Raw genomic sequence first — 26,243 nt, forward strand, 5'->3', positions numbered from 1 at the left:
AGCAATTTAATGTGCTAGAGAAGACGGAAGGAAAACAGGAGTTTCCATGTCCTTCCATCACCTCTTAGGATATCAGGTGGTGGTCTCCATCCTTCCTTGATCACCTTCCTTCTCTGAAAGAGCCGAATGCCCTTCACACCGTCTGTGGGTCACAGCGGATCACTGGCTTCCAGATATGATCCCGACAGCTTCATCAGTCAGTAAATATGCAACTGTTAAAGATCTGTGATGTGCCCAGCATCATGGTATGTACTGCGGAGAGTGCTCAAGTATAAGATACTGACTTCCAGGAATGTGCAACCTATTTGAGATAGCAAGACTAACAAACATGTGGTAACGGTAGTAATAACAACAGCTGATCTTTAGACATCTTGCCACTCTACCGAACACTTTGTATATACTCTGCCCACGAAACAGCAAATCCGGACTTAGTAAGGAGGGTATTATCCAAAAGGATTATTGCGTGGTACACGGGTGGAGTGGGGATACCATTGCAATAGGAAGAAGGGATTATTAAAATAGGGAGAACGCTCTGGTAAGGTCTGCAAGCATCTCAAGAGTTAGGAAAAAAGAGGTTTTTTTTTTTCTTTTACAGAAGGCAATTAACAAAGCTAGAAAGAAACAGGTGTGGTGAAGAGGTGTGAGGCCAGCCTATTCTCCGAAGAGGCAGTATGTTCCGTCAGGTTGACTGTGGGCCAAAGGCCAGGGGTATAATAAAGTTTGATAAGCAAGCATTTTGTTTTGATAGATCCGTGGGGACAAGCAGTTTGGGTAATCCTTTATAAAGAAAAGAACGGGGATTTGAGGGTCTGTATCTGGCCTTCTCATAAATAAAGGGGACAACCATGACTCTTATCACAGTCTCATAGGGAAGCGTAGTTCTTTGTGGTAAGCCATTTTCCAGAACACAAATGACTGGATTTCTTACCGTCCAGGCCAGATTCAACACTGTCAATTCTTCATACGGACCGTAGTGATTGATGCTGAAACTGTCCCTACCTTCTGGATGACAGGACTGAGCAACAGAGAGGTAAGTCACTTTACTCAAGGTCACAGAGGTCTAAATGGAAGTGCAACGTGCACCTGGGCCTGATCCTAGGGTGCACAATCAATCCCGCATAGTATGGTAAAGATTGTCAGCGTTACTGGAGTCTGGAGGGACAAAGAAGTCTCAGAAGGCTTCCTGGAAGGCCACATTCTAAGAATGGACAGGGGCTGATGAGGTTGTCAGGGACAATGTGGATGATCAGGTCAAAAAACAGAGGCGAAGGTGGCCAAGGAGGTCTTTAAAGAGTGTTAAGTCTATGCCACAGACGTTTTACATAGATAAGGTGACACAAGATGGGGTAGGGCCGCACTGAATGGGCCCCTGAAAAACCACACTGGGACTTTTAGGCTTGGGGCAACAGCTAGGGACAAGCCTCTGCCAGAGCTTGACGGTAAGTGGCATGGGGCACAGAAGTGGGTGAGGAAGATGGAGTGGGTAGTGAAACGTAGACCGACTTTGAATGACTGAATGTTTGAACAAATGGGAGACTGGAAGCCAAAGCGATCAGCCACGAGGCTGTAGTAACAAGGCTGCTTGTTACTACTGTCAGTCTGCGGTCAGACTGGGGCGACTCTCACGTATAAGAACAAGGGGCAAACCGAGGTGGGCGGAACTACAGAAGAAATACGAGGATTTGGCACCCTATCTGGATAGAGGAGGTTAAAGCTTTCACCTTATCAGAAGGTCTGTAACAAAAGCTTTTTTTCTACGTAGACTTCATAGAACTTTTGTTTTTCAGATCTGCTAATAACATTATTACAAGTAACAAATAGAGCGACAAATAAAAAGATGTTCAAGCTTTAATGTGAACGAACAACCGAAGTGAAAGTTAAGCAGGGTTTTGGGCTTTTTTTTATATCTTCAGAAAGCCTTTAGAATCCTAATATGTTTTACAAATCTCCAAAAAAGAAATACCGCATCCAACGTTGTTAGAAAATAATGCGAACGTGGAATTCATCTCTTGCAGAATCTCTTGTTGGACGGGTGTGCTACTGGAAAACAGCTTAACAGTGAACATTCTTGAGGACCTACTATGGGCTAGATGCTCTAACAGCCTCAAGACTCTTAGTCCTCACAATGTTCTGCCATATTCTCCTTATCCCATTTTGCAGATGAGGACACCGAGGTCAGAGGCTGTGAGTCACCTGTTCTAAAACTGCTCAGCCAAATCCTTTTCCTCTCCACTCTGCACCATGTTTCCTTCCACATCATAGATACACGAGATCTTCGAAGTCAGACTTCCCTGGTTTTCTCCAGAACACCCCCAATGACTGCATTTTGCTGGGTGGTTGTCAACGACTTCTGAAGGCCTTTCCTGGGATGCAGGATTTCCCACATCAAGGGCCTGCGGATATCACCTTCCGATCTATTGGCTTTCACCTGCCGTTACCCAGGGCTTCTGGCGGTATCATTCCAATTTTAGATGACTCTTCTTTTGTTCCCCCCAACCTGACATCTATAAACGTGACAACACGGGCAGGAAAGGGCACGATGAGCAATCTGCAGCTCCTTCATGCAGGCTGGTGTGATGTGGGGAGGAGAGGGAGGGCACAGATAAGGCCTGACGTATCACATGTCCTTGGAATTAACATGCACCACACCAGTGCTCACAGCCGCTACCATCACAAACTGTTTAGTGTTAAATTTAGAATAAAAACCAATTAAAAGATAACAAGGAGACATATGCTCAGAATGGCAAGAATCAGAGTATTTACAGAAATATGACCTCTAGCTACTGCAGGGAGGCAGCAGTAGGTTTCACGAGCCTGAATCTCCCCGCCTTGCCCTGTCCGTTCTCTGTCTTCACCAACACCCGAGGTTCATCTCCACCCAGATTGCTTTCGCAGGAAGAACTACGGTCATGTTTAATACGGTGGATGGACTCGCTTGTACCTGAACACCTGAGACCACACACGTCACCGCTAACCTCGTTCCCCCTGCGCTAGGCCAAACGACTGATCTGGGTTCAAGGTGCCTCTCCTTGGCGTCCTGCCATAGCACAGGCTGCTTGTGAGATAAGAATACAGGTGAAAATGCAGGTTCCCCATTCCTCCCGTATATCTCCATAAGGTGTGACTGCAGTTCAGGAGCCCCCCACAAGTGAGATCTTGCTAGGATGAACATTCCAGAAAGGTGAGTTTGCGCTCCCTGGATCCCCAGCCTTGTCAGCATCGAGAAGCAAATTGTACTATCACAAAAAGCAAAAATTCTGCTACTCAAAAATCCGTATCAGCCTGGTATAATGTCTGAGCCGAAGAGCTTTATTTATTTATTATTTTTTTAGTTTAATTTTTTAAGTTTATTTATTTTGAGAGAGAGAGAGAGTGAGCAGGGCAGGGGCAGAGAAAGAGGGAGTGGGAGAGAACTGCCAAGCAGGCTCTGCACTGTCGGTGTGCAGCCTGAGGTGGGGCTTGAACCCACAAACTGTGAGATTGTGACCTGAGCTGAAACCAAGAGTCGAATGCTTAACTGACTGAGCCACCCAGGCGCCCTGAGCCAAAGAGCTTTAAATTCTTGCTGTTGCACGATGAGAGAAATCACTGCAGGGCCCCAGGGCTTTCTACTTCCATCCATTTACCCCCTCCTTACCCTCTTCATCCCTAGAGTCACTTCTGGGGGACATTTCCCAAATTACTGTCACATCCACCATATGCTTGTTCTTCCCCTTAGTCCAGACCCTCCACACTTCGGACTGGTCTACTCCAAAATTTTCCTGATGGCCATCCTATCTATAGGCTTTATATCTCTCACTTATCCTCCAAGATGTTAACGGGTGTGTGCTTCTAAAGCATCCTGGGAACATACCTTTTCTCTGCTGAAATCCTTCAATAACTCTCAAATGGCTTTAAGGTAAAACTAAGGCAACTGGGATGGCCAGCAGGCCCTTTACACCAGTCCCTTGGCCTCTCTCTAGCCTCATTTCTCCTGAATTCCATCCCCCCGCCCCCCGCCCCGGCCCCGGGTCTCCTGTGCCTTGCTTTGTTCCTACTGAGAATGTCCTTGACCCAGAGCCTGCCTGCTAACATCCACTCACCCTCAGTTCTCCATCCAGGCAACATCTCCTTCAGCAGGGTTTTTTCAGTCCTGCCCCAGTCTGGAGCGGGAGGCCCTCTTCGGTGCTTTCTGTTCTCAGGTCTCTTACAGCTCTTATCACAGTATTACAACTTCAGGTTTGCTGGACACCTTCCCACGTATTTTATGAATGACTTGAGGGCAGGGCCTGGCTCTTACTCACCAGCATACTTTCAACCCTTGGCTTAGGGCCTGGCACTCAGTACACTTTTAGCAGCAGGTGCTGAGTGTTTGCTAACTTGTAGACTGGAACCCTCTCTCCAGGGGTGGGACGGCCAGCTAAGAGGTGGGCTGAGCAAGGATTTTATCTTGTTTGCTAGTATGCGAATAACGCCCAGCCATAAGGAAACTGTTAGGAGTAGATCATGTCATGGCAGATCTGGCATCCTTACGGGATGGGGCGCTCATCTTGGGTCAGCATTACGGCGGATCGAAAATTCAAAGAGAAACACCGGGACAGTGGAACCGGCGTCCAGAGCCCTCCTGGGCTTCAGCACATGGAGAAGCAGATGCCATAGCTCTGTTGAGACTGGGACAATGAGTGACCAAGCCTGGGTTCTGCCACTCTCTGTGTGACCACAGCCTAGTGTCTTCACATCATGGGCCTCAGGTCCTCCCCTCTGGAATTAGGGGTGCTAGACGGCCAGTGGGGGGCGGCAGAGTCCTACTGCAAGGGTACATGTCAGCAGGCAGATGTCCCTGGGGGAGGAAGGCTTCCAGTGTTCAGGACCCGGGGCGGGGCCATCTGGGACAACACATTCACCTTGCAGATACCCCAAGGGATGCAACTCTGGTCTGCAAGGGGCCTTTCGTGGTTTCACAATTCAGAGGGACTGAGAACAACTCACAAGAGACCCTTCACCAAAAAGGGTCATAATATATAACCTACCCCTTCCCTTCATAAAGTGATGAGAAATATGGTATATGTGAAGTACTAACAATTGTAAGTTACCATTATAATGATTTCTCAGTGCCTTGGTGGTTTTAATATTTTACGATTTTCTAGATGAACCAGGCAATGTTCCCAGGGAGACACAGAATCTGAAGCGGACTCCAGGCTCTGAGTGTCAGCACAGAGCCCGATGCGGGGCTTGAACCCATGAACCGCGAGATCATGGTCTGAGCTGAAGTTGGATGCTCAAACGACTGAGCCATCCAGGCACCCCCCCCCCCCAATTTGCTTTTATCTCTAGATTATTAATGCCCTTTGCCTGCCCGAAGAATGCAGGGATACGTGATGTACCCAGCTTCCAACATATTAATGACCCTTGACGAGAGAGACTGTGCAAAGTTTGAAGGGATAACATCTCTTCTTTATATTCAGCCCTGTAAAAGAAGGCAGGGACCAGTAAAGCTTGGAGGCTGGCGTCTCCGGATATCCTTGTCCACATTACTGTGATCAATACTGAAGATGAACCCACAGTGAGCAGAAGCTAAGGCAACATCTACGGGGAGTCACAAAGAAGCGGGCCGAATCCCTGCTCTCTAAGGGAGGAGTCAAAGCAGACCAAATAAAAATGCATAAAGCCATAAATGCCCCCAACACATCAATATATATAGAACCAATTACCACAGTAATCGACTGGATTTGTAACAAATTGACGGGAGGGGCCCTGGCAGTCAGCACAGGCAGCCAAGGCACGCACAAAGAGAGACTTTATAAGCTGCCCCTGTGGAATCAACCTGACTAAAGAAAAACCCCAAGGAAACAGAAAAGTGTCAAGGGAGTCCAGGCTGTTGGTTTACCCGATTAGGTTGTTTTTCCCTGTCACGGGCACTCACATTTCACCTACAAAGCACGTATTTTACCTGGCAGATTTACTAAGAAACTGAGCGAAAGAAATGCTTCTTTCTACTTGCCTTTTTCTTTCTTACTTTGTTACCATTTTTTTTTTTAATCATCAAAACCAAAAATGTTTTTGAACCTGCTTGGTTTTGCAATTGCCTTAAACTGAGGGCTCTTTGCTGACATCACGTTCCAACTAAGTGGACTGGCCACTGTCCCTTGCCGGACGTCATCAAGTCTATGGGCCTCGTGCGGTTATGATTTAGCCGCGCTGTCTAATTACACTGGTTTTTAGGGGAAGACCGGTGTGACGCAGGCACGAACCCTGTGTAGGCAGGCGCCACCCCTTCTCCGCCTCAGCGAACAGACAGCCTTCCCAAAGCTGCAAGGTCTGGGCATCCCACATGTCCCAGGCACAGCCCAGTCCAGCCCAGCAGCACCTCTCCCCAGAAACGCTTGATGTTGTGAAGGGTCTTGCACGTAAAGCTCTGCACACAGGTCCCTTTGCTTCCCTCCTTCCGTGTGTCCCAGATTCCTCCTGTGGGCAGCCACCATGAGCCCAGACTCTTTGGAAGTTGACAGAATGTGCATAAGCCTGCCCCCGAGAAACCTTCCAAGGAACAGGATAAACTCCCAAGGTGGAAAGTGTGTTTTGGACCTTGCGATGGCTTCCTTTGCCTCGTCTGTGGGTCCCCCTGAGGGCTCAAGCATGCTGTCCCACAGATACTGACTAGCCAGTTGCAGGAAGAGAAAGAGGTAAGGTAAGGCTGGCAGAGAAAATAGGCCTTCCTTCAGCATCTAGAATTCCACAGTGGGTCAGGAGCCCTCTCTTATTAACCACTGATGCCTACCACTGTGCCTGATCTACAGTAAACACTCAATGCACATTTCTGCATGAATGCGTAAACATCCGTACCTTGCAAAGGAACTCAGCCTTCCCTCAACGTGCTGCTAACCGGGGTCTACATGTCACGGACTCTGCTGACGGCAACATATCGGCAGGAAAGTCAAAGTGCATGTGGGAATTTTTAAAAGAGGGACGTTGATCTGATCAGAGAACTATCTTCCCCTCATCAGTAATGGAGATAGAGATGATATATTCTGGAGCCTTTGACTGATGCAGCATTAATCATCTAGGTTTTGTAGTGTAGCTAGCTGGCAGCCGGGGCCAGGTTTCAACGTGATGTCGACTACTCCCACTTTTTTTGCAATTACTTACTTACCTGATCCATTTCTTGATGATTTCTTTGACATCAGTTTTTCTTATGTACTTTTTAATTTTCTCTTTAATTTATACCTTCTACTAATTGACCCAACTTCCCAAGAGTTCCGTGAGATTCAGAAAGAATCCTCTAACAACAGAGGAATGGCGATTAGGAACGAACCAGAAATGGCTAGTGGCCACACAGAGAAGCTCCGATGGACACGGCTTGTTGATTTGTTGGTTTAGGTCGAAATGGTTTTACGTCTTGTGTTTCATTTTAAATACAAGCTGTGTGCTGCACCTAATACCTATCCCGCCCTTTTCCCAAGAAAACTTTCCTACTTGCTTTATAAAAGAAATGTCAGGAAACGTGGTAAAAGAAAGGCTGCTATTGGCTCCTAGAACATTAACTGGTAGACAGAAATTGGGGATAATAAATCACAAACTGAAGGTCCACACACGGATTGACTCCACTTTCTAGTATTTAATCCTAGTCCTACCTTGTGCTGATCACCTGATTTTAATGTCCAGCCTATTCTTCTAATGCCAAACCCCAGGACAGGACATTATCCCCACCCCACCCCACACTCAAAACAATCAAACCTGGAGATAGGGGGAAGGGACAATGAAAGGGTGGACTAGTGCCGGGGGCTTCGGGGCAAGGTGTTCAAGGAGATGTTATCTTAGCCATTCTGCTGTCATTTCCCTTGGAAAGGGAAGAGGAAGAGAAAAAGTATGGCATTCACTCCTATATTCATTCCACCAATACTGACCGACTGGATGCTAAGTGCTGTGCGTGGTGTTACACATTGCTGGAGATGGGGTAGGCATGCGGGGTGAACCCAGAGATCCGTAGATGTTCCTCTAAAGCGTCCGTTAATGGAAACCAGGCCAAGATAGGGGTCTAACAAAACACCGAACTGCTAACGAGTTCTCTCTCAGCCCCAACATCACTTACGTTGGAACTCTGGCTGTAAATAAGGCCAGGGACCCATCTCTGGGGCATGAGAGGAATCAGTGTCTGCATCTGTATGCAGGCAGTGGAACTAGACGGCAGAGGCTTTGAATCACAGGTAAAAGGAAAGGCTGGTACAGCTGGACACATTCATGAATTTTTCTCCCTTTGTGGAATGCACCTGGCAGCTCCTTTGCACTTAAAAGGCAGAAACACCCAGGCTGCTTATCAAAAAGGGCTCCCCAGGGATCCTTTTCCACAGAGAGCACATTCTCACAGTCCCCACCCCTTACTCCCACCAAAAAAAGAGTTGTGCTTACTTCCTGATCTTTTCCCAGCAGGGGGGTGCTACAACTGGAACTGAAAATAGTTGCCAAAGGATGTGATGCTGATCCTGATGTTTGGAAGGAAGGTTTGGGCCCCCTGTTCCACGAGCCTGATGAGTAGGTGACTTGTAAAATATACATCAGCGTTTCTGTGAAGCACAGAATTTACCCAGGGCAAGTTTTACTGATATCCCTTTGAAATTCTTATCAGTTACTATTTTGTTCAAAAAAAAAAAAAAGCTGAGCTGCAAATTTATTAAAATAATTCTAATAATAGTAATAATAAAAAGCCTTATACTGAATTGAACACTTACAGAATACTAGATATTGTGCTGCATATATAACTATTATGTTCAATCTTTACACAATGCTCACTTGTAACATAAGTATTAATAGCCCTATTTTATAGACATGGAAACTGAGGCTCACAGCCATTAAAGAAACTTCTCAAGAGTTACAGCTAATAAAAATTTAAAAAAAAATTTTTAATGTTTATTCATTTTTGAGAGAGAGAGAGCAAGAGAGAGCAGGGGAGGGGCAGACAGAGAGGGAGACACAGAATGTAAAGCAGGCTCCATTCTCCAGGCCCTGAACTGTCAGCACAGAGCCTGACACAGGGCTCGAATCCATGAGCTTTGAGACCATGACCTGAGCCAAAGTCAGATGCTTACCCGACTGAGCCACCAAGGCGCCCCAGCTAATAAAAATTTTGATTGAAATCGGTCTGACTTTAGAACTTACTACAAAAGCAACTACACTAAAACTCCTTTTATTGTAACAGCAGTTGCATTAACCTATTTAGCCATGAGCCAGGCATAATTAAATGTTCCATTCTGTTATCAGAAGTAGAAAACACTGGCTGAGTATACAGAGTCACAGAACCTTAGAAGTAGGAGAAATTCTAAGAAGTATCACCTGATTCAAGGTAGTTATTATACAGGTGAGAAGAGTATTTTGAGGAGGGTTAAGTAATTTACCCAAGGCCAAGGCTGGCTAATGGTTCAGCTGAGACCAAGAATGTAGGTCTTCACTCCCTACCCAGTGCTTTTTCCCTCAACACGCTGCCTTAGAGTCGGATGGGCGATAGAGACCTATTACTACTTAAGAAACAGGCACTCATCCCCAAAGACATGAAAACCCCAAGTGAGGTCAAACGTAGATTTTCACATTTGATGTGGAATATCCCTTTGCATCATCTATCTTGTACATTTATTTCTGACATTTTTTTTCAGAGATTAAACTATTAGTTGTGGAATGGAGCGCATAACTTAAGATCGAAATCAAAATACTGGTGGATATATGTATTGTGCCTTATGCTTATTTCTCTTGGTCTATACTACCACAGCCAGCCCACATGAGCACTGATCTACATGCTGGATAACACGGGATGGGCTAATATAACACTGTATGTTAACTATACTGGAATTAAAATTTCAAAATAAGGAGGATGGGCTAAACATACCGGTCCCATCTCAGCTTGCTGAATCTAGGAAACAGAACAAGTTGGGCTCGAAGTGGAGCTTCTTCTCTTCATATTCCATCAGAGAATCCAGGCTCCTCTGTTTTCCACAGTCATATTGATCATCAGTCTGATATTTACCAAGTAACTTCATATGCCCTCCTAGAAGCATTATGCTAGAAGCTATGAGAATTTAAAAACAAATTATGAAGCCTTTGCATTTGCTATTTCTTCTGCCTGGATGGTTCTGTCCCAGGTCTTTGCATGGCCAGCTCCTTCTTGTCTTTTCCAGGTCTCAGCTCAACTTCACGCCCTTATCATCATCACTGAGGCCTTTCTGTGGCCGCCATCTTCATCAGCCCCCAGTCCTCCAGCCAATCTCTATCACATCACCTGGTTTCAGTTTCCTTATAATATCTCTCTCTCACTATCTAGAATTATTGCTCTCATTTGTCACCTGCCACTCTCTGTCTCTCTTCAGTAGGATATAAGCTCCACAAAAGCAGGAAAGTTTTTTGTGTCATTCATCATTATATACCCAGTGCCTAGACCAATGTTTAGATAAATCAGGTGTTGACTAAGTGAATGAATAAGCCCTCTTCCAAGAAGCAATCAATCAAGTTGTGAGGGCAAAGCTTACATGCTTGGAGTAGAAAATAATCCAGAATACTATATAATTAACTACTAAATTGTAGGTATGCACAATATGTCACTATTGTCAGGCCCATAATTATATGAAAGGAATTTGATATCACTACCAGAATTGTCCCATTAACGAAAATGTTAAATGTTAAACTATGAAATGTTAAACTATGAAATTCTGTAACCATTTGTGGATTCTAGAAGAAAAAAACCGGGGCCTCATAAATACTAAATTTAAAAATACCTAGAAAACGCTTGAGATATTAAGATGAGAACAGTGTTGCCTATAGTACAAAATTTAGAAAAATCAGCTTATCACCTTTAGTCCTGATTACTGGCATGTTTCCAATTCCTTTTAGCACCTGAGGGCTTAGGACTGTTCAATTCGGCACACAAGCCTATCGATCAATGGCTTAATCAGAGAAAAGTCCTGGACCAAAGTGAAAACCATTCAGTCGAGTCCTCTTATCTGTGACACTCCTCTGTGGGGATGACACCAGGATAGGCCCCTGGAGGCCACCGTGCCATGGCTCCATCATTAAAGCCCCTGCACTGGACAGGACGAACAAGGACAGTGGGGGAGCCCATTCCTTGTTGGGTCTTTGAGACAAGTCTATCACCTTGCTCTTCAAAACAGGTCCTTGGACAGGCAGCATTGGCATCAAGTGAGAGTTGTCAGGACATGCAGAATATCAGGCCCCACCCCGACCTACCGGATCAGAATTCCCATTTTAACAAGATCCCAGGTGATACATATTGTGCAATAAATTTTGAGAAACGCCGCCATATAGGAAAACGAAAAACTGCTGCGGCCACTGTGCCATTGCTCATGGCCCCCCGAACCCACAACAATCAAAAACTCCAGAAAACTCAAGGTGAAAGGCAGCGGATCCACTATGCAGTCTAACGAGGGTTGACATCTGGCCTTGTCGAGCTCATCTTAGACCAGTGACCTGGCTTCAATGACGTCCTGGCCCCACCTCCATCTTGTCCACTACACTTCCCACCTTAATCTCTTCTTGTACCATTGGCAGGCAACATGGCATGCAGCTGCCCACAGTCTGTGTCAGGAGGTGAAGGTGTCCTGACTCTGCCACTTACTAGCTATGTGACTGCATGCAAGTTATTTATTTAAGCTTTCGGAGACTTGGTTTCCTTATCTATAAAATGGGGAGGGTAAGACCTAGGGATTAAATGAGAAAAGTTATATAACATGCTATTTGGTAATATTATTCACAGTGGTGTCTTTCTGCAGCCTAAAGATCCAGTTTACTCTGGACTCTGCATCAGAGCCTAGGGGACTTGAAGATTCAAATTAAACCTCACCCATATGTTTAGGAAAGCTTAGCTCCTTTTCAAAGCCTCTGTTTATGACACCACCAGGCTCAGCTTCAGCAGCACCTTCACCAGGCCGTCTGCCTGGGAAAGCCATAGAACAGCTGTCTCCTCTAAACCTAAATCCCCTCTCTGCTCACTACAGGGCTTTGCGTGGAGCAGGCCCTCAGCAAATGTTTGAGGAACGAATTAATTAATCATTTAAAGAAAATAGCTATATGCCATAATTGCCTTGCCACTTGAGCGCTAACTTCATCGTTGTAAACGTGCAGAAAAAGAGCCTTTGGAACTGGCTTGCAACCTAGGGTTGTAAAGCATAAAGCATTATAGAAACGTGTTTTATTGCTCTTTGTTGGATTTCTATGTCGCGTCCTGAACTTAATCAGGTTTTCATGCCATTTACCACGATTATGTACGTTAGCCTGCAAAGTGCACCAGCGTCACGTGTCCCACCCTGGGTCTCTGCTGACCAGCACTCACAGACCAGGATCAGAAGGCTGGCGGCCGATCCAGCTATTGTTTCTGCTTCAGCCATGGCAGACATCTGTTCATTATTCTGGGGAAAGGGACCAGCTGAGTCTGTCTCGGGCTCTATCCACCCAAAAACAAATCGATGGGAAGTGGAAAACGTGGCATCCTGTGTGGTAAAAACACAATGCCATGTAGGTGGTTTACTTTTCTTCCTTTGACTCTAATCTGACTTAAGACTTGGAGCTAGAGAGTCACCTTACTCTCCACCACACCCCCACCCCCAATACAACCCTCAGCTCCGTATCATGGAAGAAGAAGAAGCTATTCTTCTTAGCTTTCCCCACGGAGAGGAGGCAACTGGCTAGAAACAAATAAACAACAAAAATTCAGTGGATTATGGACTAGAAAGTGCAGCAGACAGGAAGAGTTTCCTAACTCCCACCTGTCAACCCAGATAACCCCACTGATGTGCATGCACCAAAGGCAATGGCAAGAAAAGATAATGACAAAGGTCAGATCTTAAGGAACAATGGAAGTGGTATTGGAAAAGGAAAGGAAGAAAGCCCTGAGGAAATCCGCTCCTGAATGGAGTATTAAAAAGAAAAAAAAGAAAAGAGAAAGAAAGAAAGAAAGAAAGAAAGAAAGAAAGAAAGAAAATGTACTGGGTGTGTCAGTTTGAGGATGAAAATTAAGCCCTTGGAAGTTCTTATTTGAAGAAGATTCGATGTTTTCTTTTTCCTCTCTTTTCTTTCTTTCCTTTTTTTTTTCCTTTGGTCATTTCTCCGGAATCTACATATCTGTAACTCTTTACTGGTTTCTTTTGAAGTATGAACAAAGTAAAGGATTCATTCCTTCAAAAACAGTGAATGCTAATTATATGCCAGGCACTGCGTCAGGGATGCAGAGTCAAATACCAAAAGGAAATGATGACATTGTTTTGCACTTCCTCCCAGATTTCTATCCCAAGTTCAGCTCTCTGTAGATACAATTGTACGTTTTGTTTTGTTTTGTTTTTTAAGTTACCTTTGTAAGTCTCCGCTCCACGGTAACACAAACTTTTCAGAATGTATTTTTTCCCATGTGTTAAAAGAGTTTTATTGTAAAAGTGGCACATGCTTGTGGCACCTGGGTGGCTCAGTCAGTGAAGCGTCTGACTTCGGCTCATGGGTTCAAGCACTGTATCGAGCTCTGTGCTGACAGCTCAGAGCCTGGAGCCTGCTTCGGATTCTGGGTCTCCCTCTCTCTCTCTCTGCCCCTTTCCTGTCCATGCTCTGTCTCTCTCAAAAATAAATAAACATTAAAAAAAAGTGGCACGTGCTTATTGTGGGAAAAGCAATACAGAATTTTTTAGTACAAAAAATAAAAGTCTCTACCCCATAGCCCTAATCTTGGAGCAAACAGATAATGTGTGTATACACACACACACACACACACACACACACACACACAAAGCTATTTTGAGATTATATACATATGTTTCTCTCTATGTAGGTATATATATACATAGACATACTGTATACACATATACATATTTAGTGACAGATTAGAAGATTATACATATATATTTATATAGTGCGTATTGGCATATATTTATATGTATAATTTTTAAAACGGATGAGACCCTAATATATCTACTCTTCTGCAATTTGCTTTGTTCACTTGCAAATGGCTACGGATGGAACCTCTCTGGATGGATAGACAGTAAACTAGCAACAGTTGCCTGGCTGCCTCTGGGGTGTGGAACTGGAACACTGGGAACTAAGAGTGGGAGGGAGATTTATTTTTCACTTTATTCTGTTTTATACATTCTGGATTTTTTAAATAAATAATCTTTTTAAACCAAAAAAAAAAAAAAAGAGAAAGAGAGAGAGAGAAACAGGGTAAGTGCTGTGCCATCCATTATCGCGGGAGACAGTCCTACAGGGAAATGGCCACACAGAGAAATGAGAAGAGTGCTGCCGGGGGATAGGATAGGATACAAGGGGCTTTAAGAGGCAGCAAAGAACTCCACCCAGAGGATCTGGGAAGGGGTGGTGGGAGGGGTGGCACGTGAGCTTCCGTCAGCTGGGAGAGCAGGAAGGAGGGGACTGTGGAATGGAGGTGGAACAGAGGACAAGGTGAGACAGGCAGCACACGCCCACAGGCTCAGACATGTGGAAAAGGCTCCAAGCCCTCTTCCAAACCCTGACCCTGGACCCAGAGTTGGGGCCTGAGCCTGGGACTGGGTATCGTTTAATTGCAAATGGCAATTTATAGAGCTGGAGAGGGCAATTAAAAAACAAAAGCAAGAAACAGAATTCAGAGCCGGAAAGACTCATTTGCTGATCCTAAGGGGCTAAGGAGAGAGGGAGATCCTTCCAGAAATTAGACAACTGAACGGACACCTGGGAAAGGAGAAAAACAGGGAGCCCCAAGAGGAGACAAGACAGGGACCCAAGAAAAAATTTCTGAGTGAGACAGAAACATATCTAGGGCCTTGGACTGGGGCAGGGAGGGAGCCTCTAAAGCCTTTCACTGTCTGGAAGCAAATGCAAGGGTTTGGGATTGAGAGCGAGCAGCCTTGTTATCATCAGAGTGGAGGATACTTGGGGCATGGAATGGTCAGTGATGCAGCAGCTGCAGAGGGCAGAGATATAGCAGGTTGGAAAGGGCTCCCAAAGATGCCCAGGGCCTGATCCCCGGAACTTGTGACAGTCACCTGTGAATGGCAAGAGGGACTTTGCTCATATGCTTAAATTAAGACTCTTGAGATAGGGAGATTATCCTGGATTATCTGCATGGGCCCAATGTAATCCAAAGGGTCCTTACAAGAAAGAAGAAGCAGGGGGCGCCTGGGTGGCTCAGTTGGTTGAGTGCCAATGATCTCACGGTTTGTGGGTTCGAGCCCCGCGTCGGGCTCTGTGCTGACAGCTCAGAGCCTGGAGCCTGCTTCATATTCTATGTCTCCCTCTCTCTCTGCCCCTCTCCTGCTTGTGCTCTGTCTCTCTCTTTCTCAAAAATAAAAAATAAACATAAAAAATTTAAAAAAAAAAAGGAAAGAAGAAGCAGGTAGGAGTCCTGGCAGACAGCCAGGTGACTCAGAGATTGGAGTGACACATCTTAAAGATGGAGACGGCCAGAAACCAGGGAATACAGTGGTCTTGAGGAGCTGGAAGGGGCAAGGAAGGAATTCTCCCCTGGAGCCTCCGGAAGGAGCCACCTTATTGATACCTTTAGTTTGGCCTATTGACACGGTATTTGAACCTCTGGCCCCCAGAATAGTCAGGGAATAAATTTATGTTGTTTTAAGCCACTTAGTTTGTGATTTGTTATCGCAGCCCAAGGGAACTAATACCAGGGGTGAGGTCATGCTCACGTTGAGAAGGCAGCCAGGGGTGAGTGAACAGCTTCAAGCTGAAGAGTCTCATGATTAAGTGGCATTTTAAGAAGATAACAGTATGATGTTGAGTGGACTAGAGTGGAAGGAAACTGAAGAAAAGGAGACAAGTGAGGACGCAATTTCAGTTTTTCTTATGAGAGCTGATACCATAAGCTCATACGGCTTCGAGACATGGATAGGAGAACCTACACCTGTTGAAGAAGTATTTGGGTGGTAAGAAGAACAGAACTTTGTAAATGAGTGAGTGTGGAGGACGGAGGAGAGCATCTAGACGTACTCCCCACTTTGCATTTTGACCCATCGTTGCAGTGCACAAATCTACTAGTGGGTACAGAGAAAAGAGATGGTGACCGCTGAGGTCCCTAGAGCATATCCAGGTAGAAATGCTCAACACTCAAGGGCAAGGTTTCAAAATCTCAGAGATGTAGGCTAAGGTAGACACAGAAGAGAATCACCCAGCAACGGGGAAGAAGAGATGAACATTAAAGATGAAATTCTGGAAAACAAGCAAGGTGTAAATAATTTCTTCAGAGGAGGAAGGGGAAAAAGGCTGAGAAACAAAGGCCAAAGATTTATGAAGAGAATCTAGAGGGAATAGAATCAGGGACTTGAACGGAAGAGAGAATTTTCAAGATGACAGACCTGGTCAAGAGGGACAAATTCTTCAGTTGACATAGATACAATGGTCACCGAATGGAAAAGTAAACCTCTGACTGAGAAGCCCTTGATTTCCTTCTCCACTATTTCTGTAGGGTGACAGGGATTGAAAGCAAATAATAATAATCTGAAGAGTCAAAAAAGAATCTGAGGAAGAAGAGAAGAGATATACAAACTACTCACTCAACATCTGGTAGTCCTTATTTGCTCTGTAAAAAAAAAAATTAGGATACACTAATCCTGAACAATAAGTGGGAGTTTATTTTTCACAGGTTTCAGTCAGACTTATTGAAAGACAGATACTCCTCAATATTGGTGTGGCCACACCATGTAGCGGTAGTGTGACAAATAGGTGCGTGATGAATGAAAGGCTGGCTTCTGAGGATCTGGCCAAAAATATCCATCTGTGAGTTTCCGTCAGCCAGGCAGAACTAGAGCACTTTGCATGTCTATAATAAAACCCACTTGGAAAGCTGCCGCATGAGAAGGGCTTTTCCTACCATTCCCACAGCCGCAGCCACCGCCATCACCACCCGCTGTCACCATAACTGCCTCCATCACCACTAACAACAACCACAGTAAACAACTGTTGGAGACTTACCATGTGCCCGGCTCTGTGTCAGACCCTGGGGATTTAAAGTTGAATAAGGCATGACACCTACCTTTGAGAAACTGTGCAGTGATTTGTACAGAGAAGAGGGCAGTCTTTATTCTAATGTCTGACCTGAGAAAGCTGTTCACATAAAGAGGAACGTGTAAGGATCCATACACTCTCGGAGCTGGGAGGAACCACAGAGGGCATTACAGGGGAGGTCCGGGCCGTTAACTGACGAAGCAAAAGTCACCTGACGAATTCTAGAGACCCAACCCTTAAGTCCTATGCATTTTCCATTTCATTTCACTCCTAATAAATCTCCTTTCCTATTCAATCTGTGAGTAATTTTAGGCATCTCATCACAGGCGTAAAAGTGAGCAATAGAGAATCCCTTTCCACTAGAAGGTTTTGAAAGTTAGAGTGGACAAGAACATATAATCAAGGGAATCGAGTCCAAGAAGATGGCACTTTTATGTCATGGTAGGTCCAGCCCTCTCAGAACACTCATCACCCCTAGCGTATAAATCCCATCCTGGAGCAACCCTCTCAGAGTGCAGAAAAGTGGAAGAAAATCTTCCTTCGTTTAAGGTATTTATAAGTCTTCATCAGGAGCATCCTTCTTTTGGAAGAAAAGGAAATTAGTCCCTACGGAGGAGAAGAATATTTAAGAGTAGTAAGCAGACCAAACAATAAAAGAGATAAACTCTATGACGCAGAGGTAAGACTTGGGAGGGGGGTGGTACCCATGGATAACTGAGAGATATCAAAGTAGACATACAAAAATGTTTGAATATCTTCTGAGATCAATAACAGGCAAAGTATTGTATACATAATACTTATGAGAACTAGAGTCACCAGTTGGACTGTGACAAAATGAATTTGAGAATGGCTTGAGATCAAGATGGGTGTAGTGCCAAGGTCATGGATACACCTCCCTCCTGGGCTCAGGGTTTAACTTCAAGGACATTGCAGTGCTCGGTATAGAAGCAAAGAACAGAACCAGGAATACAAGGGAAGGTCAGGCTCATTTCCCTGTAGTCATAGAACCTGGCCATCCCTGAACCACTGGCAAACAGAAGCAGGGAAGGAATTAGCCTTTTGGTTCAATCATTAGGCTCTGGCATAGAAATGTAAGAAAGCTTTGCCAGCTGGAACTGGTCTTATCTACATTTGCTTACATGACACTCCTTTCTTGGCAAATTGGAATAGAACAGTATTAGGAGGCTGAAGTTTGAAAGGATACTAGAAGCCTGTGATTATGTCCTTGGGTTTAGAGGAATCAGGGCTTGGAGGGAAATGGCTGCAACAACTGGGAGCCCAGACACAAGCCTCTTACTGCTTCTGGAAGAAAAGGATGAGCTGGAAGAGAGGCCCTCATGCCTCTGCTACCCACCAAGTGAGACAAAACAGAAGTTTCTATGGAGCTCAGAGAGTGAAGAGCATCTCAGCCATGGGGGCACATTTTCCCAGTCCAGCACTGCTGACATAGGGGTCCCCTCATTTCAGAGAGACTCTTGATCATTAAATCTTAGGATGACTTACTTCTTGAGTTTCCATCGCACTAATTTCATGGCTTGCCCTTTAGCAACTCACACATCTATAACTCGGCCTCATCAGAATGCCATGAGGCTAAGCTCGGAAGAAATTCCACGAATGGCGATTCTACATCAGTCTTGGTTGATCAGAATACATTATTTGCCAGCCAGTACTCCTCCCATACCAGAAGGTGAATTCAAAAGGTTTGAATAACTCCAATTTCTTATACTTACTTGGACAGAATACTAACCGGCTATCCAAGAGTAGACAAGGATTTATTTGTAAGGCTGTTATTCAGAGCTTTATAAACACTTGAGCCAATGGAGATTTCCTCTTAGCACAAATCAGTGGGGAAAAAATGGGCCTAAAGATAGGGCAGGATGGGGTGAGAAGCAGAAAGTGGTGGAGACTGCGACACTCTCTTGCTCCTCCCACATTCCATGAGAACAGTCGAATACTTTGCCCTTGCCATGAATGCACAGGGACTGGTAAATACCCTTAGTGGACTCTTTTCATGGTAACTCACAAAGTGACCATACAGTTTTGACCCCATCCTGTATCTAAAGTTTCCCCAAACATCCCAACCCTGGCAATTTTAAGGATGGGCGCAAAGCATCAAGACAGTATCTGAATTAGTCCTTTGCCAACAGACTCCTTTATTTTGGTCCCATGATTTGCACCTAGACAGCCGTACCTGCAAGGGTGTAGAATATGCTGGTGAGCACATCACTCACCTTTGCTGATGTCTTCATATTCCAGCCAGAGTCGCCGCTGCACCTGCTTGTTTGGGTACCATATGGAACAGGACTCCTCAAAGCCGTAGATAGCTTCCTGGATGTAGTGGTTGCCAAACTGGTCCAACAGGGCCACAAAATCCCCACGAGACGTAGCTCCATCCAGGGAGTGGAGCGCATTGCTGAGGGCTACAGAGAAACATCACCCAAAAGTAAGAGTGAGGTCTCACAGGGTGGGGAGCATCTGGATTCCCAGGCCATTCAGCCTCAAAAGCAGAAGTACCTCTGTGGCCCAAAGTGATGCTGGAGAGCTGGCTGAAGTATCAGGTGAACTTCTCCAGTTAGCTACATCAGACACTTTAGTCCCTAAATGAGTATCTTTTCAAGGCAGTTGGTTATGCTGTTAGCTTCATGCAGGCATTACATTGCCAAATCTAACGCCCTGCTTCAGTCAATCTTGGGTTTTCTTTTTCAAATCACAAGTCATGACATCAAATTAATTTAGTGAGCTCAAATAATAGCATTAAAAAAAAAAAGAATAGCATAGTCTAAAATAGAAACACAAACACCAGCGAAGAACATTTCACATCGTAAGATGATGTACTGTTTCATGAAACTTCTTTTGTGCGTATGTGGGGGTGTGCATATGCACAAGGTCGCAGTGTAAAAAAATGTATTCTAACTGTGGGTAATGACCAAAAGAGTTTTTGGAGACAGAATATTGCCTTCAGACACAGACATTGGTAATGGGAAGATAATGGAAGAAGAGGAGTAAGGAAAGTCCCTAATACACTATTCATATTTATTTCAGAAAATCAAAAGTGTACAAACAGGGAAATACCAAATGGAGGAAAGGATCTGTCCCCCCCCCCCCCAGCACATCTCCACAGATTCATTTTCCCTGTTTAGGAGAATTACACCTGTCAGAAAGAGAGCCCACAACAAATTTTCCAAACCCAATGCCTTCTGAACTTGGACAGCTTTAGTCTGACTTCCTCTGTACACACCTGTGTCCTAACAGGACAAGGCCGAGCCCGGCCCAGGCTCAAGACCCTTAGTGCAGAAGTCCACATCACCTGTGATGCCACCTGTGGCTTTGAAAGGCATGTGGCAACAGAGATGTCCCCCTGTTAACCCTTGATGTGCATAGCACCTGTGCTGGGTGCAAACTCAGCACGTGAACAGCCCAAATTCTCTACTGCTACATTTCCCGAGAAGGAAAAGTAGCTTAGTTCTTTCAAGGATTTTCTGTACCAGCAGAGTTTACTTCAGGAAGATTCCCCAACCCAATCCCTTCCTGCCAAGAACTCTTTCACGTTAAAATAAAGTTCTGGGCCCCCTTGCGTCCTATGGACATGTTCTGCATCCTTAATGCAGTTTCTTTCCCTAGACGTAAAGCTTTACTTCCGTGAGGATATGGCTCATTTCCTCTTCATGCTTCTCTACCTGTCCCCTACCTTTTACGTCTCTCCTGTTGGCGCTAAGACTCTGCCTTTCTGTTGTTGACCCAAAGGTCTCTCCTTGTCTTGTCCTCCTGTGCCAACAGTGTCATCTGGCTCTAGTTACCTTTCCACCCAACACAGAGAAACAAGACCCTATGGCATAAAGTTCACATCTGGCATGTTCTTTAGGTAGCTTCAGAGAAAGAATGCGAGTAACGTTCTCCTGGTCCCAGGGGATGACGTGGAATGGAGGTGCGCACCTGTATTAAGGCCTTGTCTGTAGCAGTTTTCCCATCTGCAAATCACACATTCAAATAGCTTAAGTGCTAGGAAAAACTTGATTCAAGGCATTGACCACTAAAGTGTAAAGACACTTGTACGAGCACCTCACTGTTGTGTTTTGGCTCAATTTGTCCTGAGTTTTGGAATTCACTACTCCTTAACTTATTAGCTAGCTCTCTCTGTTATCTATCATCTGTCTATCTTTTGCTCACCTGCTAGTATTCCGTGACCATAAAAGCTGTTTTCTATCCCCTCTCCCACATCCTCCTCTTTCTTGCTCCTTTGCCCTTATTTCTTTCATTGTCTGAAAACTCTAAGTCATGCTCTTTGCATGTGGACGGTTTTATTCTGTCAATTTGTACAAAGTCTGCTTTTGCACATCCTCTCTCTACACTGTGTGACCCCAGGAAGAATGATAAAGTAGGTGTTTATCTTCAGCGGTTCCCGCCTTGCCCTTCCCATCTCTTCTTCGGTCCATGATAAAATGTGCAATAATTTAATCTATACTTAGACAAGGATCTGATTCCAGGGGCTTGTCCTTAAGGGTGAATCTGAGTGAATAGGTTATGTATCTCGCTGAAGTGGCTACATTTTAGACTGCTTCTTCAACAATGGGATAAAAGGCCTGTGCCCTTGGAAAGAATTCTAAGCCCCAGGAGCCAGTGGGACGGACGGCTTGCTGCGGTGCTCACCCTGAGAGACGGCCACTTGGTTGAGTTTGATGTGGTACATCACAGACCGGACCTTCCAGTGCTGCAGCACAGGGTATCCAGACACCTCACTGAAGTTCACCATCCCTAGGGGTAGAGGAGACGCGGGCTCAATGTGTGCAATTGATTCACAGGTCCCAAGTCTACTAGGTTAGCAGGTGTCATTGTGAGAGAATGAGAAAGCATTCTTTGATGGAGAGAATTTCTGGAATCACAGTGACAACAGCTATCATTTTCTGAACCCTTACTCTGTGGCAGACATTTTGCTAAGCACTCTGCATGTATAAAGTCACTTGATTGTCACCAGACAGGTGTTATTATCTGCGTTTTATAAATGCAGAAACTGAAGCTCAGAGAGGGTGTCTGCATAAGGGCCCTAAGCCACCAGCTAGAGCCAGGGTGGAGATCCAGATGTCTCTGAGGCAGGGTGGTGCTCTTAACCGTTCTTTTTTTTTTTTTTTTTAATGTTTATTTTTGAGAGAGAATGAGAAATGCAGAGTATGAGTGGGGGAGGGTCAGAGAGAGAAGGGGAGACACAGGATCCGAAGCAGGCTCCAGGGTCCAAGCTGTCAGCACAGAGCCCGACGCAGGGCTCGAACTCATGAACTGTGAGATCATGACCTGAGCCGACGTCCGATGCCCAACCGACTGAGCCATCCAGGTGCCCCTGTTCTTAACCATTCTACTACAATATTCCCTGAGTAAATTTATATGAAATGCTAGGCTTACTGTAACACACCAGATTTTCACTCTCTTTAATAGCTGCAGTAATTGACTCAGCTCACGTACCTGATAACATTGATTTTTCTGTCCCATTTAACTGATTTGTGTTCAGTATTTAAGTTTTAATTACTCTGAAGCTGATAATGCTTATTTCTTCTTCACCAGGAGGGACAGGGTCAGCGTGACTAAGTCATTAAGGGGCAGGGTGGCCCTGTATTGAGTGCCATCTATGTGCCAGACAGTATGACAGACACTTTATTTGTGGTCTCCCTTTTTACCAATGGGAGAACTGAGGCTCTGAGAAGCCAAGGCACTTGTCCAAAGTCATTCTCAATAAGCACATCCTTGTAGGTGCTTAGAGAAGATAAAACAGGCTATTCTTGCTTGAGCACCTTGGAGAAGGAGGGGCACCCTATTTGAATTCCAGTCATTATGATAAATATAAAACTCTACAGAAACAAAATAATTATGCTGTAAGAAATTTAAAAAAAAAACACCTTGCTAAGTTTAGAAAACCAATTTTAGCTTCATTTCTATGCCTAATATTTGCTGTGTGTGTAAGTTATAGGAATAAATATATATGTATATGCATATGTGATATGTGCATATACACATATGTACATAATGTACATATACATTTATGTACATATATGTATATGCGTATACACATATGTACATAATGTACATATACATTTATGTACATATATGTATATGCATACCACATACGCATATACATATATGTACATAAATATAATGGCAATATGTATAGAAAATTTAGATAGACAGTGTGTTTTTTTTTGTTTGTTTGTTTTAATTTTTTTTTCAACGTTTTTTATTTATTTTTGGGACAGAGAGAGACATAGCATGAACGGGGGAGGGGCAGAGAGAGAGAGGGAGACACAGAATCGGAAACAGGCTCCAGGCTCCGAGCCATCAGCCCAGAGCCTGACGCGGGGCTCGAACTCACGGACCGCGAGATCGTGACCTGGCTGAAGTCGGACGCTTAACCGACTGCGCCACCCAGGCGCCCCTAGACAGTGTGTTTTAATATAATGTGTATAAATGTAATGGCGATAACACATACGCAGTGAGTTACCCTACCAATTTGACCCATGCTTCCGTGAGGCGAAATCAACTAATTTAATACATAAACTGGATGAAGAGGGGGTGGGATTAATTAGCTGCTTGTCAACTCTGGTCAAATTAGCTGAGTGACTACCAAATTTCCATTTCTGTGTGAATCATACAAGAATAATTATTGGTGAGACAAAAAGAAAAAAAGGTCAGAAGGGGCACTTAATGAATCAATCGCTTAAATTTCATGTCAGGCCATCAAAGATAAGTTACTTGAAACTAAAAGAAGGTTTTCCGTACTTTTTTTTCTTTCAAATGTTCTTCTTTCAGGGCATTAAGCTTGGTGACAACAGTCATACTTTGGCTTTTAACCTTTATGTTAATTTTATTTTTAGTTTTTAAAGTTTATTTATTTATTTTGAGAGAGTTAGAGACAGCATGAGCAGGGGAGGGGCAGAGAACGAGGGAGAGAGAGAATCTCAAGCAGGCTCCATAGCTGTCAGTGGGGCTCGAACCCACGAAGCCGTGAGATCATGACCTGAACTGAAACCAAGAGCTGGACTCTTAACCGACAGAGTCACTCGAGCACCACCCCCTTATGTTAATTTTAAAGGCATATAAATGAAATTCTAACTTTACAGGATTAACATCCCGGTCACATACCTCAAAGGCACATTTCGGTAGAGCACAAAACGTGCACTCTTTGTAGAACTATTGTACGTAACGCGCGTTCTCTAGTCACGTCAGCTCACTAGCTTGTGGTTATTTCAAAAAGACTATTAATAAAAAAGTGAGCAAGTCCAATCAATGAGGCCTTTTCAGTATATTGGAAAACATTCCCTTTAATGGAGCTGCTTCCTGATGGGAAAAGGAACAGGCAGGAAATGCAGTTCTAACACTGGCCATGTTGCTAGAGGGGCCCCTGGCTGAGTTCCTCTCTGGCGACCTAGCTGGGTGATCTTTTGGTTGCTGGAGGTTTCGTCTGTAAAGGCAGAGGCTTAGCAGAGGCGATCTATTGCTTCCTTTTCAATCCTGAGATTCCAACCAGCTGTGTGACTTTGGGCTGGGCAAATCCTAGGTTTCCACTCTCCTATCTGAAAAGTGGCGATAATGGTATTCACCTCGTCTGCTTTACAGGTGAGCTGCCAGAACCCAGTAAAGTTACGGGTATAAAGGTATGTTGGGATAAGATAAAGTATTATACCACACGCGGCTTCTATAATGTTGTCTTCTGCCTCATCACCCCTAATTGTATAAGCTTGACATTTCTTTATAGATGCTTTTATTATAAATTCCTAGGCTTTAGTTCAGAACAACAGAGGAAAGAAAATTACAGCAGGGATGTCAGGGGTTAGGAAGGGGTAACAGTGTCCCATATTCACTCAGGATGAGCCAAGTTCACTGTCACTTAGCTGTCACTTAGCTGCTGAACAACAATCCTACCGAGTGCATTTCGGCTCCACCATGATCAGGAGACAGTTACGGAACTGTCAGTGCTTGGGAGGTGTTACTTTGTGCCTGCATGTGGATAATATGTCCATTAGTTAGGAAGAAAGGGGTATTTTAAAGTATATGCTTTCTAGCCGGGTCATAGGATTCTTTCTCAGTGTGCCCTTGACATGCAGTCAGTTCTAGTTTTTTTATTTTATGTTATGTTATGTTATGTTATGTTATTTTATTTTATTTTATTTTATTTTTATTTTTATTATTTGGGACACATCTCTCAATGACTCTTTTTTTCAAACAAAATATCTGACTATGTTTTCTTTAGAAAGAACATACTTTCCCCTATCTATGCTTGAAAAAAGGAATGACTGAATTGATTTATGCACAATCAAGAAAGAAAGAAAGAAATGAAGAAAAGATGGAAGGAAGAAACAAGGAAGGAAGGAAGGGAGGGAGGGAGGAAGGAAGGAAGGGAGGGAGGAAGGAAGGAAGGAAGGAAGGGAAGGAGGAAGGGAGGGAGGGAGGGAAGAAACAAGGAAGGAAGGAAGATTGGTTTCTCCTGTTATTTTATTTGAAATGTCAGGGAAATGTATTCTGCCCAGAAGTTTTAAAAGTCTGTTTCCTTCAGATGAACCCGAAGAAGTTCCAAAAAGATCAGAGCTCTAAATCTTTACGCAGGTTTAATTATGGCACCCACTGGCCCATAAATGTAACCATCAGCCTCCTCTCCCTCCTTGGTCTGCCTCTGGTTTCTTCTTTTTCTCAACTGAGAGACTCAAAATACAGACAGGCATTGGCCAGACCATATATAAAAATAGAACTCTGACCTCTAATCTGCAGCAAAAAGCTCAGGAAACCAAACTATTATCTATAGTAAGCACCCCAAGAAGCTAGTCTACTGTCTATAAATCAGACTTCTAGAAGTCAGACCACTATCTCTGTCAACCAGTCCAGGAAGCCAAACAATAAGCCCTGTAAAAAGTGGCCCAACATGACCAGGACTTGACTGATACCTGACAGCATTCCTATCTTTGCTGTTGCTCCCAATTTAGGTCCGACATATGTGCCCCTAAACATCTACCTGGAATGCCTCACTCCCAGGTAGTTGGCCCACCCTCATGCCAAAAGCGTCCAACCTGGGCACATCCGAGGCCCTCCCTTCTTTCCTCTGCAGCTTTCCTACTCCTCTGTCAGCCCTTCAGTCTTGGCCAAAATGCAAGTGACAGCGGCTAAGTCTCTTGCTATAGCAAGCTCTGAATAAACAGCCTTCACCTGTTTTAATTTGGCTGCTCTTCATTTATTTCCACACAACTTACAACACAAAAAAGGCTGGCAAAGCTCAGGGTTCTCAACTCTTATTTTTTTTA

The 26,243-nt window shown here is 44.4% G+C and overlaps 1 protein-coding gene across 1 annotated transcript in view; it reads right to left on the reverse strand.

Annotated features, from left to right (window-relative positions):
* ASTN1 (astrotactin 1) overlaps positions 1–26,243 on the reverse strand; it is a 93,028-nt gene that overhangs the window by 49,895 nt on the left and 16,890 nt on the right. Inside the window, exons 9-10 of the mRNA XM_049635037.1 lie at positions 21,616–21,720; positions 19,200–19,388 (exon numbers count right to left, since the gene is read on the reverse strand). Coding sequence (XP_049490994.1) covers positions 19,200–19,388; positions 21,616–21,720 — 294 coding nt within the window. The remainder of the gene's footprint in view (positions 1–19,199; positions 19,389–21,615; positions 21,721–26,243) is intronic.

The sequence above is a fragment of the Panthera uncia genome, chromosome F1, assembly GCF_023721935.1.
Source record: "Panthera uncia isolate 11264 chromosome F1, Puncia_PCG_1.0, whole genome shotgun sequence".
Taxonomy (NCBI): domain Eukaryota; kingdom Metazoa; phylum Chordata; class Mammalia; order Carnivora; family Felidae; genus Panthera; species Panthera uncia.